The sequence below is a fragment of the Schistocerca americana genome, chromosome 10 (genome assembly GCF_021461395.2).
Source record: "Schistocerca americana isolate TAMUIC-IGC-003095 chromosome 10, iqSchAmer2.1, whole genome shotgun sequence".
Taxonomy (NCBI): domain Eukaryota; kingdom Metazoa; phylum Arthropoda; class Insecta; order Orthoptera; family Acrididae; genus Schistocerca; species Schistocerca americana.
Window position 1 is genome coordinate 138,659,952 of NC_060128.1, and position 17,318 is coordinate 138,677,269.

Genomic DNA, 17,318 nt, shown 5'->3' on the forward strand with positions numbered 1-17,318 from the left:
ACCTGCGGCTATTGTTCTCGCCTTTTTTTTTTATCTTCTCCTTCCTTCCTCCAAGCACAAACCGACAGTCACAACAAAGACACGCAATAACCACAATCGGCACTGAATCGATTAATCGATCGATCTCGGGGGAAACGGCCCGGTCGACATTGCCGTCCTGATGTGTATTCCCCTGCAGCGCGCAACACAATAGCCACCACCAGCCGCACGCCGACTGGCACCGTTTCATTTTCATCTGCCCAGTTCTACCTTCCTACTCTTTTTCTCTGCCTCCTCATCGCTACCTCCTTCTCCCTTCATCGCCGCCCCTACCTGTTCGCGGACTCTTCCGCCACCTGCCGCCGCTCCGACAACAGAGGGTCTCGTACACATAAAAAATAAAGGCTCATCTCTTTGTCTCATTTTTTTATTGTTTTCCCCCTGGAGTTCTCCGCTGGGCGGCAGGAGTGTCGTTGCTGTTTGGTTGGCCGCCCTGCCAGTCCCTTCCCCGGCATCTCGGGGAATCCCCCAGCGATCGGCTCCTCCTTTTGTCTGGCGCGCCGGGCAAGACGTGGCTATTAAGATCCCCGGGAGAGATATCCCGCGGGATTAAGGGGCACCGGCCGCTTCTCCCGGTGGGTCCCTGTCTGTTCCGGGGACCAGCGCCATAGGCAGATACAGTATTTTCTTCTGTTCGTCCCCAATACACTCCCACTCCACCACTGCCTAACTCCATACCTCTCTGATGTTGATTAGTCGTTTGATTACAGACCCTTCCACTACAAGGGACTACATACACATGTACATCACCGGCCGCTGTGGTCGAGCAGTTCTAGGCGCTTCAGTCCGGAACCGCGCTGCTACTATGGTCGCAGGTTCGAATCCTGCCTCGGGCATGGATGTGTGTTATCCTTAGGTTAGTTAGGTATAAGTAGTTCTAAGTCTAGGGGACTGATGACCTCAGATGTTAAGTCCCATAGTGCTCAGAGCCATTTGAGAAGTTTCTTACGGTATGTAAATCTTGGCTGTTGTTACTGAATGTCAGATCTTCTGTGAAGTCCGTGGCAGATTAAAACTGTCTGCCAAACCTAGATTCGAACTCCGGACGTTTGCCTTTCCCGTACAAGTGTTTTGATCCCTGAGTTCGAGTCACGGTATAGCACACAGTTTTATCTGCCAGGAAATTCCGCATCAGCGCTTACTCCACTGCAGAGTGAAAATTCATTGTGGTAATATCTCCTAGTCTGGTAGGTTCCGTCATGCTCCCTTTCAGTTCCTTCTACACGACAGACGCTTCGATCGCTCTGCTGGGACTTTCTTCAGGGTTTTGTGTTGTTGAGAGTTGGCTGAAACCGTCAAAGAACAGTCTTTTGTCGCATTCATTTATAAAAGTGAGTTATCCCTCGCTTATGCCGAACAAGTGGTGGAATTGGGTAAGATTCTTCCGGCTTCTACTGCTGGGCCATCACAATAGCTTCTCTCGCGCTGTATTAACCTGTGCTCTTCAAATTTTAATCAAATGTGTGTGAAATCGTATGGGACTTAACTGCTAAGGTCATCAGTCCCTAAGCTTACACACCACTTAACCTAAATTATCCTAAGGACAAACACACATATCCATGCCAGAGGGAGGACTCGAACCTCCGCCGGGACCAGCCGCACAGTCCATGACTGCAGCGCCCCAGACCGCTCGGCTAGTCCCGCGCGGCCTAATTTTAACCACTGAAATATGTTACGTAGACAAATGTATTCCGCAAATTACATTACTCTACATTAATTATATTTTGGTGCTGCAATTTTTTCCGTCAATGTATAATACAAATATTGTTGTTTGCCTATTTAAGCCAGGATTGAAGGAACTACCGTATTTTACGGACAATAACACGTTAAGGACTATAAGACGCACCTTAATTTTTAAGCATTTTTAAATAACATTTTTACCATTTTTATTATTAGACCGAAAAGCCAGACTAAAAAAAATTCTTTGCGTATGAAGCAGAACAGTCCTTTAAAATTCAAGAAAATCGACGTCTGAACTTTCTTCTTCTTCTTCAACTTCTTCTTCCTCTTCGTCGTCATCGTTGTCCTCTTCATACATAAGATGGTCTCCACTGCCATAGAGAGCGTTACCTGTGCCGCACTTCTTGAAATATCTAACAATAATGTCTTTTCTCACTGTAGACCGCGACTGTTTTATCCAACGATGCACTGTTTGATTGTAAATCATTGTAAAGTTTCCTTCACAGTGAATTCATGATGGTTTTCATCCATTTTTCCCATTCCTCTCTCATACGCACTTTAATTTTTTTTTTTTAACAGGAAGCTCTGTATTTCCCTGCCTCAATTTCTCTTTCATAGCACCTTTGAAAATTTTTCTTAACTGATCTAGCACAAGAAGAGAGCTCTTCTTCAATACAACACCTTTACTTCTCACCCGCACTCTATGTTAATTCATAATTTTATACTAGTCTCGTCCATCCAGCCGTTGTCTTGTATGTGAACAACTGCACCTGGCGGTATTTTAGAAGGTTTTGGCATTGTTCTGCGCTTGAAAATAATCGCTGTTTTACGTTTAGTACCGTTAGTCAGACATGAAAGGACAACAGCGTAGAGTATTTTTTCGTGTACACTTGTTTTTACAATTGCAGATTTGGCAACCTTCATGGCAACAGTTCTCTTACTGGGCACGCCAAATGTCAGAAGCGTTTCGTCCAAATTCGCTGTTTTGCTTGGTTCTGCACTGGTCTTCTTTAGATATTGAATAATAAAGCTATGGAAATAATATTTTCTCTACGTGACCTTGTGGAACTTTCTGAGATATTTTGGTTTTGGTTCGCATGCTAAGTCCATTACGCTGTAGCGCTAGCCTTACGAGGGGGGACTTGAATCACTTTTTATTAATTCCAGTGCCATTTTGGCGCTTTATTCGAATCCATTTCGATACATCTTCTAGTTCAAACCATTCTGAATTCAGTCTTCTACAGGGTGTTACAAAAAGGTACGGCCAAACTTTCAGGAAACATTCCTCACACACAAAGAAAGAAAATATGTCATATGGACATGTCTCCGGAAACGCTTACTTTCCATGTCAGAGCTCATTTTATTACTTCTCTTCAAATCACATTAATCATGGAATGGAAACACACAGCAACAGAACGTACCAGCGTGACTTCACTTTGTTACAGGAAATGTTCAAAATGTCCTACGTTAGCGAGGACACATGCATCCACCCTCCGTCGCATGGAATCCCCGATGCGCTGATGCAGCCCTGGAGAACGGCGTATTGTATCACAGCCGTCCACAATACGAGAACGAAGAGTCTCTACATTTGGTACCGGGGTTGCGTAGAGAAGAGCTTTCAAATGCCCCCATAAATGAAAGTCGAGAGGGTTGAGGTCAGGAGAGCGTGGAGGCCATGGAATTGGTCCGCCTCTACCAATCCATTGGGCACCGAATCTGTTGTTGAGAAGCGTACGAACACTTCGACTGAAATGGGCAGGAGCTCCATCGTGCATGAACCACATGTTGTGTCGCACTTGTAAAGGCACATGTTCTAGCAGCACAGATAGAGTATCCCGTACGAAATTATCATAACGTGATCCACTGAGCGTAGGTGGAAGAACAAACTAAAATGAGCTCTAACATAGAAATTAAGCGTTTCCGGACACATGTCCACATAGCATCTTTTCTTTATTTGTGTGTGAGGAATGTTTCCTGAAAGTTTGGCCGTACCTTTTCGTGACACCCTGTATTTGCACATTTAGTTTTCCTCATTTTTTTTGTTCTTCTTTACTAGCCAGGCAATCGCGAATGGCTTTTTCTGCTGGTGTGGGGCCGAAATCCCGCTCAATTACTCTGTTCCCATGTTCTTCTGCGTATGCCATTGCTTAAAATTTATAGCCTGCATCATATGTATACATTTAATTTTTTGCATTACGGAAAGAGCTACTAACAAAAATATTGCACTTTTACCGATAACAGAAATCACTTGCCAGTTCACCGGTACCGTAGACTGCAATATCGCATCATGGGCTAGACATGTTCAGTGTTTTTAATGGTGGGACGGAAGGGAAACAGTGTTAGTAAGCTTGTGATCCCTCAATTGATGTTCGTCGCATCGGTTCACTTCTGCTGCCGGTTGAATCCAGTGTTGGCCAGATAGAGGTACGTTTCCCACGGTATCGAATATATGGGCATGTTTAAGACTGGTGAGAATTTTAAAGAGATGCGTGCCAGCTCCAAATTTATAGATTTCAAAGCAACTAATGATAGCATAAATAGAGAGCAGTTATATCAAGCTCTAGATGAACTCGGAATCTCTAGAAAGTTGGCAAGGCTGGTGAGAATGACAATGAGCGAAACACAAGGTAGTGTAAGAATGATGTCCAACACATTGAGTATTGAAAATGGAGTGCGACAAGGGGATGCATTGGCATGCCTTCTCTTTAATGCCGCCCTGGAGAAGGTGATGAGAAACGCAAACCTTCTGAACAGAGGAACGATCTTCTATAAATCAGTGCAGATACTGGCCTACGCAGATGGCATTGATATAATAGCAAGAACCCAAAAAGCAATGGAAGAGACATTTACAGCTCTTGAACAGACCAGTAGGAACATGGGGTTAATTATGAATGAACGAAACACAAAATATATGGCAGCTGGAAAAGCATACAGAGAAAATATGCCAAATGCAATAACAATGTCGCAATTATACATTTGAGAGAGTTGAGTATTTCAAGTATCTTGGCTCGACAGTTACACATCTAAATGATACCTCCTTTCAAATTAAGCAGAGATTAATACTGGCCAGCAGAGGCTATTTTGCCCTAACAAGACTTCTATCCTCAAGGCTCCTGACTCGTAGCACGAAATTAACTATGTATAAATCACTTATACGACCAGTGCTTACATATGCCTCTGAAGCCTGGGCATTAACAACTAAAGATATTGAAACACTGGATGCATTTGAAAGAAAGGTACTTAGACGAATTATCGGCCCAATCTGTGAAAGAGGAAGATGGAGGAGGAGATACAACCATGAGTTGTATATCATATACAAAGACCAACCCATCAGAAGGACAGTGAAATCATCCAGACTGAGGTGGGCGGGACATGTGGCTCGCATAAATGATACAGAAGTACCAAAAAGAATATTACAAGGAAAGCCAGGAGGGCAGAGAGGACGTGGTCGAGCAAGAGCCAGATGGGAAGATGGAGTAATCGAAGATCTTAGGAAGATGGACTATAGAACCTGGAGAGTATTGGCAAAGGACCGAGAGAGATGGAAGGAAATTGTAGAAGAGGCCAAGGCTCATCATGAGCTGTAGAGCCAAGAAAGAAGAATAAGAGAATTTTAAATCAAACACTGTACATTTTAATATAAATTTCGAGTATAAGACGCACCCGAATTTTGGAGGCAATTTTTCGGAGAAAATAGTGTTTCTTATAGTCCGTAAAATACGGTATGTTTTATACATAACAGAGCAAAATATTAAAAAGAGTTTTTGTCTAATGCCAGAACATCATCCATATAAACCGAAGCTAGTAGCACATTTCAGTAAAGTTTATACAGCAGCTGATAGTGTATACAAGGTCATTGAGAAGTATATCTGGGGTTTCAGAAGGCGATCGTGCGTAAACTACAAAACACGCTGAAAAATTACTCGTATAAGTTGAAATAGCATCCTTCAAAGTTTCTATTCGTAATACATGTCATGGTGTAATTGCAGAAGAAACCACTAGGGAGCAGGTGTGTCAGAACGTATATACAAATTATCCGCTCCGTACTGTTGCATCAAATTAGTCCGCGCCTGCAGATAGGCAACCAAATGAACAGAGTGGGGTTGCAGCCGCCGCGGCTTCCCAAGCTGAAAGCGAATTCAATGTACAGCTCGTCGGTAACGGATGTTGCGTAAGAGCACGGAGTACGTGAACACCCTAACTTTTGTCACCATGCTCATTAATTGGTTATATTTCTTTGAATGCTATTGAACGTATTATAGATGCACTAAATCTACTTCGCTACGCTACATCGCTGCTCTTCTAGGCACCATGGAACTTGGCATCAGGGTCATGAGCGCATCCTCAGTTGCGCACGTTTTAAGGGGTTTTTGTGCATGAGCAAACGGAGTGACGTAATTGCTTCACGGGCTAAATAAACGCGGATTTGATAGAGAACGTGCATTATTTACGGCGTACACAGCTACCTCTCTCCACTCAACTACAAGTTTACGTCTATGCCACCAGGTGGCAGCACGCTGCAGGAGATGTTTAGCCCCGTTCGCTTCGCATAAACCCCGCTAGACGATATCACACTCCTCAAATATGCCAATTCACTCACTCTGTAGTGAAATTAGAGCAGACGTCTGTATATGTTATAGTTATACTGGCATAAAAACCTATTCTGTCCAGTTCTGAACGAGAAATAGTATATCAAGTTCTGGACTTTATCATACAGTACTTTATTTAGGCACTGAGAATCGTAAACCCCATCATCGTCGATTGTGAGACTGTAGCATTTACTCACGCTTCTGACATCTGTTGACCTTATGGTGGGTCATGTTAGTGTGTGCTGTAGGCCGACTTTATATTTATGGACATTCACGAAAAGTTGTCTCACTGGTTTCTCTGATATTCACTTAAATATGGAGTCGACGACGGTGTGGTTTAGGCCCTTAGCGCAATCGGCGCCTCATTTGTATTCTGATCAGATGACTATGTTGGTAGACAGTACTACTTGAATTAATCATTTCCACAAATTGCAGTTTGCATTTGGAGTTGGTTGTTTACTGTGCAGGAATCGGGTTTCGTGTGCAGTGACAACATGAGCACTGTTGAATCTGATATACAGGACATAAAATCCCGTCTGAGGCCTGCGATCATTTTTATGTTAATAATTGGCAAACAATGCTGTACAACCGCAATAAAGTCATCAGATGTTCAATTGACTCTTTTATTACATCATGTTAGGCGTTTCAGGATTACACTCAAAGACATCACAAACTCCAACTCCTTCCTAACCAACCAGGCGTACAGCCATGATAACTCAAAGATAGTGTCCAATAACATATGACTATAACTATTCGTCGCAGGTATAGTCATATGTAATTGGACACTTCCTTTGAGTTGTCAAGGCTGTAGTCCTGGTTAGTCAGCAAGGAGTTGGAGTTTTTGATGTCTGAAGATGAGTGTAATCCCGAAACGCGCAGCATGTTCTAATAAAAGGGTCAACTGAGCACCTCATGACTTTATTGCGATTGTACAGCATTGTTTGCCAATTATTTTTGTTGAATCTGTTTTAAATGCTAACAAAACGAAAAATTACCAGGAAAAGTTAATCACAAAAGAACTAGGGCCTCCAGACCAGATCTGTTGACTGAGAAAGTGACGAAATCAAGTAACTGAGTTCAAGTGAACATTTAATAAAGAAGTGTATAATAAACTTAAGCCGTTATGCGGCTCTAGCGTAAGAATGCCTGATTTTCAGCCCAGAAGTTAATTCGTTAACTAATACATGGGTTGGGAATCTTGTACATTTGCTCGAAAAAATAAAAAAAGCACAAAAACTCCCACTTACACAAAACTGCAGAACGGAGAGTAGCGAAAGCTTAAACAATATTTCATCCTTGCCATAAACTTAATTATGTATAAAACAACAAAATTCCACGAAAACAATTATTTAATTTTCAGACATTTTACACTAATTATTATTTCTTTACTTTCTCAGACGTTAAGTCTGGTTAAAAATGGAAAGTGACGCGGACCTTGATCAAGCGTCACTTCCTTTTAACTGTACGGTATATGTTATATTGCATTTAGGAACTTTCGGGTAATTGAACATGTATCAATAATTACAGATTTCTGTAGTTGTATATATTATTACTGTTATTATTATTATTATTATTATTGAAAGTGGCTGTGATTCTATAAATCTGTTGACAGGCATAACAGTTATGGAGCACATGCTATTAATTTCACAATCTCATATTTATCTGAATCTAAAAATTTATGAATACGCAGAATTATATTCTCGGGCCAGCACTGTTGCTCGCACTTGGTCCTTCAACAGTATTTTCTGCCTCACAAATGGTACCGGTACTGAGCACCCGTGCTAATATACGTCCATTTACTGTCTTTTTCTATCGTGCAGTCGTCTTCTGAAACAGTGGAGTTACTTATAAGCACGTTCTTCATCATATGTGTTACAACTGTGGAGCATCCTCAAATGGTTCAATCTCGTGGTCGTGCGGTAGCGTTCTCGCTTCCCACGCCCGGGTTCCCGGGTTCGATTCCCGGCGGGGTCAGGGATTTTCTCTGCCTCGTGATGGCTGGGTGTTGTGTGATGTCCTTAGGTTAGTTAGGTTTAAGTAGTTCTAAGTTCTAGGGGACTGATGACCATAGATGTTAAGTCCCATAGTGCTCAGAGCCATTTGAACCAGCACTATGCGACTTAACTTCTGAGGTCGTCAGTCCCCTAGAACTTAGAACTACTTAAACCTAACTAACCTAAGGACATCACACACATCCATGCCCGAGGCAGGATTCCAACCTGCGACCGTAGCGGTCGTGGAGCACCCTCTTACAAAAAAACCATACTAACATTATGAATGCGAAAGTAACTGTCTTACGCTTTCACGACTTAACCGCTCAACCGATATCCATGAAATCTGGTACGGAGATAGCTCGAACGCTGAGGAAGAGCATAGACTGCTATAGAACACGAAATATAGAACAATAATTACTCTTTGGAATCGCTACTTACTCGTTGGCTTTTAAACTTCATAATATTTGTGAACATGCTTTTATTGGTTAATACGTTCTACATAATACGATTCAAAGTAATGAATAAAATCTTTATACACTCCTCTAGCCGACCGCTGTGGCCGATCGGTTATGGGCGCTTGTGTCCGGAACCGCGATGCTGCTACGGCCGCAGGTTCGAATCCTGCCTCGGGCATGGATGAGTGTGATGTCCTTAGGTTAGTTAGGTTTAAGTAGTTCTAAGTCTAAGGGACTGATGACCTCAGATGTTAAGTCGATTAGTGCTTAGAGCCTTTTGAACCATTTGAACACTCCTCTACATGTTTAATCCAGACTTCCATACTAATATCAGTCACTAGCCTGACGCATTTTAACCGCTGAGCGACACGCGTCCCTTGTAAGTTCTTTGTTGCGTTCAAATTTCTGTCGTCGGGTGGCGGCCATACGTTTATCGTTGCAGATTCCCGATCGTGGGTTTCCGGGATTAGTTGCCAATTGGGTCGTTTCTTTTTTCCTGCTTGTGTCTGGATATGAACCCTATGCTCATCATCATTTTATCATCATCGGCGTGCAAGTAAGGGTAGGGCGTCAAATGAAAAGATTTGCACCAAGGTCCGGAACATCTCAACGGGGCGTCTCCTGGCCAGTTAAGCAATACGCATATATCATTTCATTTTACTGAAACGAAAGAACAACAGCTACGATACAATACTTAAACAATCCTGAACGTGGTTAATCCACGGCAATCAATACTTCCATTCTAATGTTATAAATGCAAAAGTAAATGTTATTTTTTCACGATTGAACCGGTGAACCGATATCCATGAAATTTGGTGTGAGATAGCTTGAACCATTATGAAGAAAGGTTAGTCTACAAAGTGAGTAGTGCAAGATTGGTTTGAAGAATATTACGCAAATTAATGAAAGTAATTACTCTTTTAAAGGGTTACTTTCTCTTTACTTTTGAATTTTGTCATATTTGTGAAAATGCTTTCATTGGTTGATCTGTTGAACATAATATGATTCAACGTGATCAATACAAGGTTTTTTTCAGTTCTCAGCGTGTTTAATACATACTTCTAATACCAGTATTATTAATAGTGAGAGCAACTCACTTTGTTACCTTTTCACGACTTTAGCGCTGAACGTATTCCGATAGTATTTAGTTTGTTATGGAGACAGGTTCAACCCTGACCGCTGTGTCTTTTTCAGTATAATCAACATTTTTAAATATGGCGTAAGTGAGTGGCATGCAGACGGTTCTGGCGCGATGGTCGGCGACTCTTAGCGTCTGTACATTATTCCCTGACACTGCAAACCCGATGTTATTGTGCACATGGTTTATGATGCTGTGTTTCTACACCATCTGGCATAGCTGGAGTGTTTTGGTGGAGATACAACAATAAAATCAGAGGCTAAGCCCGAGTACCATACTTAAAACTATTCCACATCTACATCTACCTGGTTACTCTGCAATTAACACCTAAGTGCCTGGCAGAGGGTTCATCGGACCATTTTCATACTACTTCTCTACCATTCCACTCTCGAATGGCGCGTGGGAAGAATGAACACCTAAATCTTTCCGATCGAGCACTGATTTCTCTTATCGTATTATGATGATCATTTCTCCCTACGTAGGTGGGCGTCACGAAAATATTTACGCATTCTGAAGAGAAAGTTGGTGATTGAAATTTCGTAAATAGATCTCGCCGCAAAGAAAACCGCCTTTGTTTCAGTGACTGTCACCCCAACTCGAGTATCATATCAGCGACACTCTCACCCCTACTGCGCGATAACAGTAAAAGAGCTGCCCTTCTTTGCACTTTTTCGATGTCCTCCGTCAATCCTACCTGGTAAGGATCCCACACCGCGCAGCAATATTCCAACAGAGGACGGACAAGTGTAACGTAGGCTGTCTCCTTAGTGGGTTTGTCGCCTCTTCTAAGTGTTCTGCCAACAAAGTGCAGTCTTTGTTTCGCCTTCCCCACAATATTATCTACGTGGTCTTTCCAATTTAAGTTGCTCGTAATTGTAATTCCTAGGTATTTAGGCGAATTGACAGCCCTTAAATTTGTGCGATTCATCGTATACCCAAAATTTATCGGATTTCTTTTAGCACCCATGTGGATGACCTCGCACTTTTCTTTGTTTAGTGCCAATTGCCACTTTTCGCACCATACAGAAATTCTCTCTAGATCATTTTGTAATTGGAATTGATGGTCTGATGATTTTTCTAGACGGTAAAGTACAACGTCATCTGCAAACAACGTAAGGGGACTGCTCAGATTATCAACTAGATCATTTATATAAATGAAGAACAGCAGAGGGCCTATGACACTACCTTGCGGAATACCAGATATTACTTCTACTCGATGATTTAGCGTCTATCACTACGAACTGTGACCTCTCTGAGAGGAAATCACAAATCCAGTCACGCAACTGAGACGGTACTCCAAATTTACGCAGTTTGATCAATAGTCGCTTGTGAGGAACGGTATCAAAAGCCTTCTGTAAATGTAGGAGTATGGAATATGTCATTTGAGTTTACTGATACGCAAGAGCAACAGCTACGATACAATGCTTAAATAATTATGAACGTGTTTAATCCAGGCAATCCATACTTCCATACTAATTTTATAAATTCAAAAGTAACTCTCTTATTTTTTAACGACTAAACCTGTGAAACCATATCCATGAAATTTGGTGTGAGATAGCTTGAACCCTGATGAAGAAGATAGGCTACTTTACAAAGTGAGTAGTGGAGAATATTACGCAAATTAATGAAAGTAATTATTCTTTCAAAGGGCTATTTTCTCTTTACTTTTGAATTTTTTCAATTTTGTGAAAATGATTTGATTGGTTGATATGTTCGTAATATGATTCAACGTAATCAATATAATGTTTGTTTAAATCTCAGCGTGCTTAATACATACTCCCGTATTAATACCAGTATTATTAATAGCGAAAGCAACTCACTTTGTTACCCTTTCACGACTCTACTGCTGAACGTATTCCAATAGTATTTAGTTCGTTATGGAGACAGCTTCAACCCTGAGGGGTGTGTCTTTTTCAGTATTATCAACAAATTTTAAATGTGGCGTATGCAGACGATTCTGGCGCGATAGTCGGCGATACTCTTAGTCTGTATACAATGTTATTGTGCCCGTAGTTTATGATATTGAGTTTCTACACCATCGGGCATAGGTGGAGTGTTTTGGTGGAGATACAACAATAAAATCAGACGGTAAGCCCGAGAACCATATGTAAACCTATTACTGTAAGTATCGCAAATATAAGTCTGATTTAGCCCATTGTACTAGCTTTTGAGATGTGGTGGTACAAAAGAATGTTGAAGATTACATGGACAGATCACGAAAGTAATGAGGAGGTACTAAATAGAATTGGGGAGATGCGAAATTTTTGGTACAACCTGACTAGAAGAAGGGATCGGTTGTAAGGGCACATTCTGAGGCATCAAAGGAAGCGTGGGGGGAGGGAGGAGTAAAAATCGTAGAGAGAGGCCAAACGATGAATACAATAAGCAGATTCAGAAGGATGTACGTTGCAATAATTACTCATAGATGAAGACGTTTGCACAGGATAGAGTAGGATGGAAGCTGCATGAAAGCAGTCTTTGGACTGAAGACCACAACAACACCAACATCTAGTGGTATATGTGAATACTGTATGCGAAATGTATCAGAAATACTGGCAGTAGTAAAGAAGTAGTAAATTAAAACGTCATACTTCATGTGGCGGTTTTACTGCATGAATAGCGAAAATGTAGTAAGCGATAAACAATTTCCTTTCATCAACTTATGATGGTCATCAGTGGAAAAAGTTTCTTAAAGCTTTGAAATTTTGTGTCAAGTTTGTCGCAAGTCTCTAAGAGCTCTCATTCTGAAATACTAGATGACTGAAATATGGGTATTCTCGCGTAATGGGCTACACTGTTTTTTCATCCTCACATCCTTTGATAGGTGGATGGTTCTTATCTATAAGGTGATTATTTCCAGACAGTAAATGATATGTGTACTAAGTTTGGTTGAAACTGGTCCAGTGGTTTAGAAGCGGACGTGGAGCATACATGCATATATACATGAAAATTATTATAATTTGTATGGATTCAGTATAAATGATTTTGGAAATGAAAGCTACATCGCCATTTCTAACTCGGGAACTGATTGGACTGTCCATAAAAATGTGACTAATATTGGGGGTACTGCCACTCAGGTAGGTGTTGCATTGCCGTAGGCACGGACAACTTGTTCGAATAGGTGTGTGAAGGTAACTGGCGACACCTTTGGGTTCGATGTCCGGAATGAAGAAATTGACAGATATCCCCAACTATGTATGAATGCATGGTTTCGCGGCATTATGAGTTACTACAATTTTCTCGGTCTTCCACCCACGTCTGGTGGTTAAAATCCCACGAGCTTACCACCGAGCTCTCCCCGGTCATTGTCAAGTGATAAGAATGACTGCTGTGTAGCCGTTGCCGCGTCGTTATTCAGTCGCACTGCTGACTGTGACGTCACTAGTGCTCTCTTCCTCGCCATATATGGTAATGTTTTCATCCCGCGTCCGTCGCGCCCGCTTCAACCTCGCGATAGCCGGCTCCCAGGCTGTGCTGAGCTGCAAACCTCCGTCCTTGTTGATGGTGTTTTCAGAGATTTTTATTTCAATAGCGTGTTGTATGACGCTATCCCAAAATCCCTTCGTCTTCATAAGGACATACGTTTCGTCGAATAGAATTCGGTGTCCATTTTCCAAGGCGTGTTCTGCCAAGGCTGAATTTTCTGGATAGCGCAGGCGTAAGCACCACTCGTGTGCCGTCCGGCATTGCTCCACAGTGCGTACTGTTCGGCCGACGTAGTAACGGCCACACTGACATGGTATCTTGTACACTCCAGGCGTTCTAAGCCCTAGATTGTCCTTCACAGGCCTCATGAGCTGTTGAATTTTTGCTGGGGGCCTGAACACGGTTCAATGGCTCAAATGGCTCTAAGCACTATGGGACTTAACATCTGAGGTCATCAGTCCCCTAGAACTTAGAACTACTTAAACCTAACTAACCTAAGGACATCACACACATCCATGCCCGAGGCAGGTTTCGAACCTGCGACCGTAGCGGTCGCGCGGCTCCAGACTGTAACGCCTAGAACCGCTCGGCCACTTCGGCCGGCCCTGAACACGGATGACGTGTTATATCTCTTCAGGAGTGGATTTTTGGTAGTCCAGGCAAAGAAGTATTCTACCGCGACTAAGGGGCATTCAACACAACTTCAAATGACGCACTATTTGTCGTCATGGGAATCATCCACATAGATATCACCATCAGGTACCGAGCAGCAATGTACTGGCTTAGGATGGAGGGAATAGACCTGGTTCGGCAGATCACTGGTGTGCCGATTGAGATAACACGCCCACTCAGAGCATGGCGAGTGGATACCTGGCAGAGCGAGTGGGCCAACAGCGATAAGGGCCGCCGTGTATACAACTTCTTCCCTGACATCCGGGGAAGACTAAAATTAAAACATATCGATCCCAGCCGCGGTGTGGTACATTTCATGACAGGACGTGGCCTTATCCTCTGCACGTGTACCGTGTGAATTTGCAGCAGACTCATAGATGCACATGCGGGGAAAAAGGTTCCCCTGAACATACTGTCTTCTTCTGCGGACAACGCACGAACACAAGACACACAGTACACATAAATCGCCTGAACACACAGAACGGAGTACATGCCTTAATACGCGACCCGGAAAGGTGGACTAGTCTCAACAAACTAACTGACGAAATCTCGAAGATCCAACAAATAGAATACTTGCGCAACAGACCCTACCGAAGGCATGTCGGTCCAAACAGACGTCACGATGCCCAGGGGTCACAGATATGATTAGCACCACGAGTGATGAAGAAGAAACAGATACAGACCAGGCCACCAACACAGATATTGAAGCGCCCAGCGCGGATGATCCATAGTGTCAACCACGTCCACTTCAAAGAACAGTCTGGAACAACCGACAAGAGGTGCACAAGTCACACACAATCCTAAAAAGAGATTGCACCTTATATGTAAATAGTTAACAGTACCTCCATGTCTAATGATAGCTTAAAGCTAGGTACCTCTTCAAGGGACCTACGCCTTCCGTTAAGAGGCAGCACACAGTCTGGATGGAAGGATCTTAATTGTGGTCCCTCTTTTTTGAGCCCAACCCGACGGATACCTACGGTAGATAGGGGAAAACCACCGTTCAGGTCGTGTTGTCGGCGGGGCCGGGAGGTGCTTGCGCCTGATGTACTCTACTAGGAGCCTTGTAGGCTCAACACAAACCGTTAGCGTCATCACCTTTATTACTATTACCACAAGAACCCTTTCATTAGCAACTCTGAGCCAAGCACGAAATCAGTTACCTCTCTATTGTATATCGTAAATAGTTTAGCAGGCTGGACATGGAGGTCTTAGTCTTAGTTTCTAGCTTTAACGTACCCTAATCTCTTCTAGTTATTTACTTTTTAGGATGGTAGATGTTAAAGGCATCGTGAGCGATGGCCAGCGTCTTGAGGGTTATTCCAAGATCCGGGCCGCCGCCCACATCCAGGTGACGGTCAACATTATACCTATCTCTTCTCTATTCAATTCTCTTCCTTCCTTCTTTCTGAATATTTAATTCCATTTTGTTTATTAATATCTCACTTGATTTTGTATTAGTTATAAGTTTTTATAATGCTGCACAAAAAAAGATATCAAATGAATGTAAACAAATAGAGCCGGCCTCCACGTGGCGGGACACGGGCTACGGTGTACGTGGGGACGGGAGCCGGTGCGGTGTTACTTTCAGTCACTCCGGATCCCGGACCCAATCTCAGCGACTAAGTGGCAACATACGACCCACCATAAGAAATTAGACGGTGGGTCATCAAAAATAAGCAGCTAGTGAAAAAACAAGTCCATAAAGATCAGGTGGTCTCAGCGCCTGTGAGACGAGATTCTTAATAACGCCCTCTTCCAGTGTTGACTGTTTTAGAAGCTCTGATGTCTTCCTCATTATTCTAGATGTCGGGTCCCGTGGCAGTTTCCGGTATGTATCTTCTTCGTTTATTAATCCCCCTACTGTGTGTGTTACAGCGAACGGGTCGTACCAGCCGGGCATGGAGCCGAAGCGCCAGCGCACGGCCTACACGCGCCACCAGATCCTGGAGCTTGAGAAGGAGTTCCACTACAACCGCTACCTGACGCGCCGCCGGCGCATCGAGATCGCGCACACGCTGGTGCTGTCCGAGCGCCAGATCAAGATCTGGTTCCAGAACCGCCGCATGAAGTGGAAGAAGGACAACAAGCTGCCCAACACCAAGAACGTGCGCCGCAAGACGAACCCGGCGGGCGCGCCCGTCGCCGCCGCCTCCGGGGGCAAGGGGGGCAAGTCGAGGGCCAAGGACGCTGGAGGCGGGGGCGGCGGGGGTGGAGGCGGCGCCGCTGTCACCGCCAGCGCCAAGAGGACGGCCAACAGGTCAGTCTCTCCGGTCTGTATTTCTCACTAAGGTGACAAAAGTCATGGCATAACTCCTGAAGTCGTAATCTGTATCTTGAGCAAGCAGTAAAGGAAACAAAAGAAAAATTTGGAGTAGGAATTAAGGTCCATGGAGAAGAAATAAAAACTTTGACGTTCGCCGATGACATTGTAATTCTGTCAGACACAGCAAAGGACTTGGAAGAGCATTTGAACGGAATGGACAGTGTCTTGAAAGGAGGATATAAGATGAACATCAACGAAAGAAAAACGAGGATAATGGAATGTAGTCGAATTAAGTCGGGTGATGCTGAGGGTATTAGATTAGGAAGTAGTAAAGGAGTAGTAAAGTAGTAAAGTAGTAAAGGAGTTTTGCTATTTGGGGAGCAAAATAACTGATGATGGTCGAAGTAGAGTGGATATAAAATGTAGACTGGCAATGGCAAGGAAAGCGTTACTGAAGAAGAGAAATTTGTTAACATCGAGTATAGATTTAAATGTCAGGAAGTCGTTTCTGAAAGTATTTTTACGGAGTGTAGCCTTGTATGGAAGTGAAACGTGGACGATAAATAGTTTAGACAAGAAGAGAATAGAAGCTTTCGAAATGTGGTGCTACAGAAGAATGCTGAAGATTAGATGGGTAGATCACATAACTAAGACGAGCTGCTGAACTGAATTGGGAGGAGTTTGTGGCACAACTTGACAAGAAGCAGGGACCGGTTGGTAGGACATGTTCTCAGGCATCAAGGGATCACCAATTTAGCACTGGAGGGCAGCGTGAAGGGTAAAAAACGTAGAGACAGACCAAGAGATGAATACACTAAGCAGATTCAGAAGGATGTAGGTTGCAGTAACTACTGGGAGATGAAGAAGCTTGCACAGGATAGAGTAGCATGGAGAGCTGCATCAAACCAGTCTCAGAACTGAAGACCACAACAACAACAACAGTGGTGTAGCTCAACGTAGAGTTCCCTGCAGAAATACTGAGTCATACTGCGTCTACAGCAGTCCATAACTGTAAACGTGGTGCCAAATCAAATGGCTTTGAGCACTATGGGACTTAAG

The 17,318-nt window shown here is 43.2% G+C and overlaps 1 protein-coding gene across 1 annotated transcript in view; it reads left to right on the plus strand.

The window, feature by feature from the left end:
* Nucleotides 1-16,284, plus strand: part of LOC124552304 (homeobox protein Hox-B4-like) — a 198,419-nt gene extending 182,135 nt beyond the window's left edge. Inside the window, exon 3 of the mRNA XM_047126579.1 lies at nucleotides 15,872-16,284. Within this exon, the coding sequence (XP_046982535.1) occupies nucleotides 15,872-16,284 (413 nt within the window). The remainder of the gene's footprint in view (nucleotides 1-15,871) is intronic.
* The last annotated feature ends 1,034 nt before the right edge of the window (nucleotides 16,285-17,318 follow it).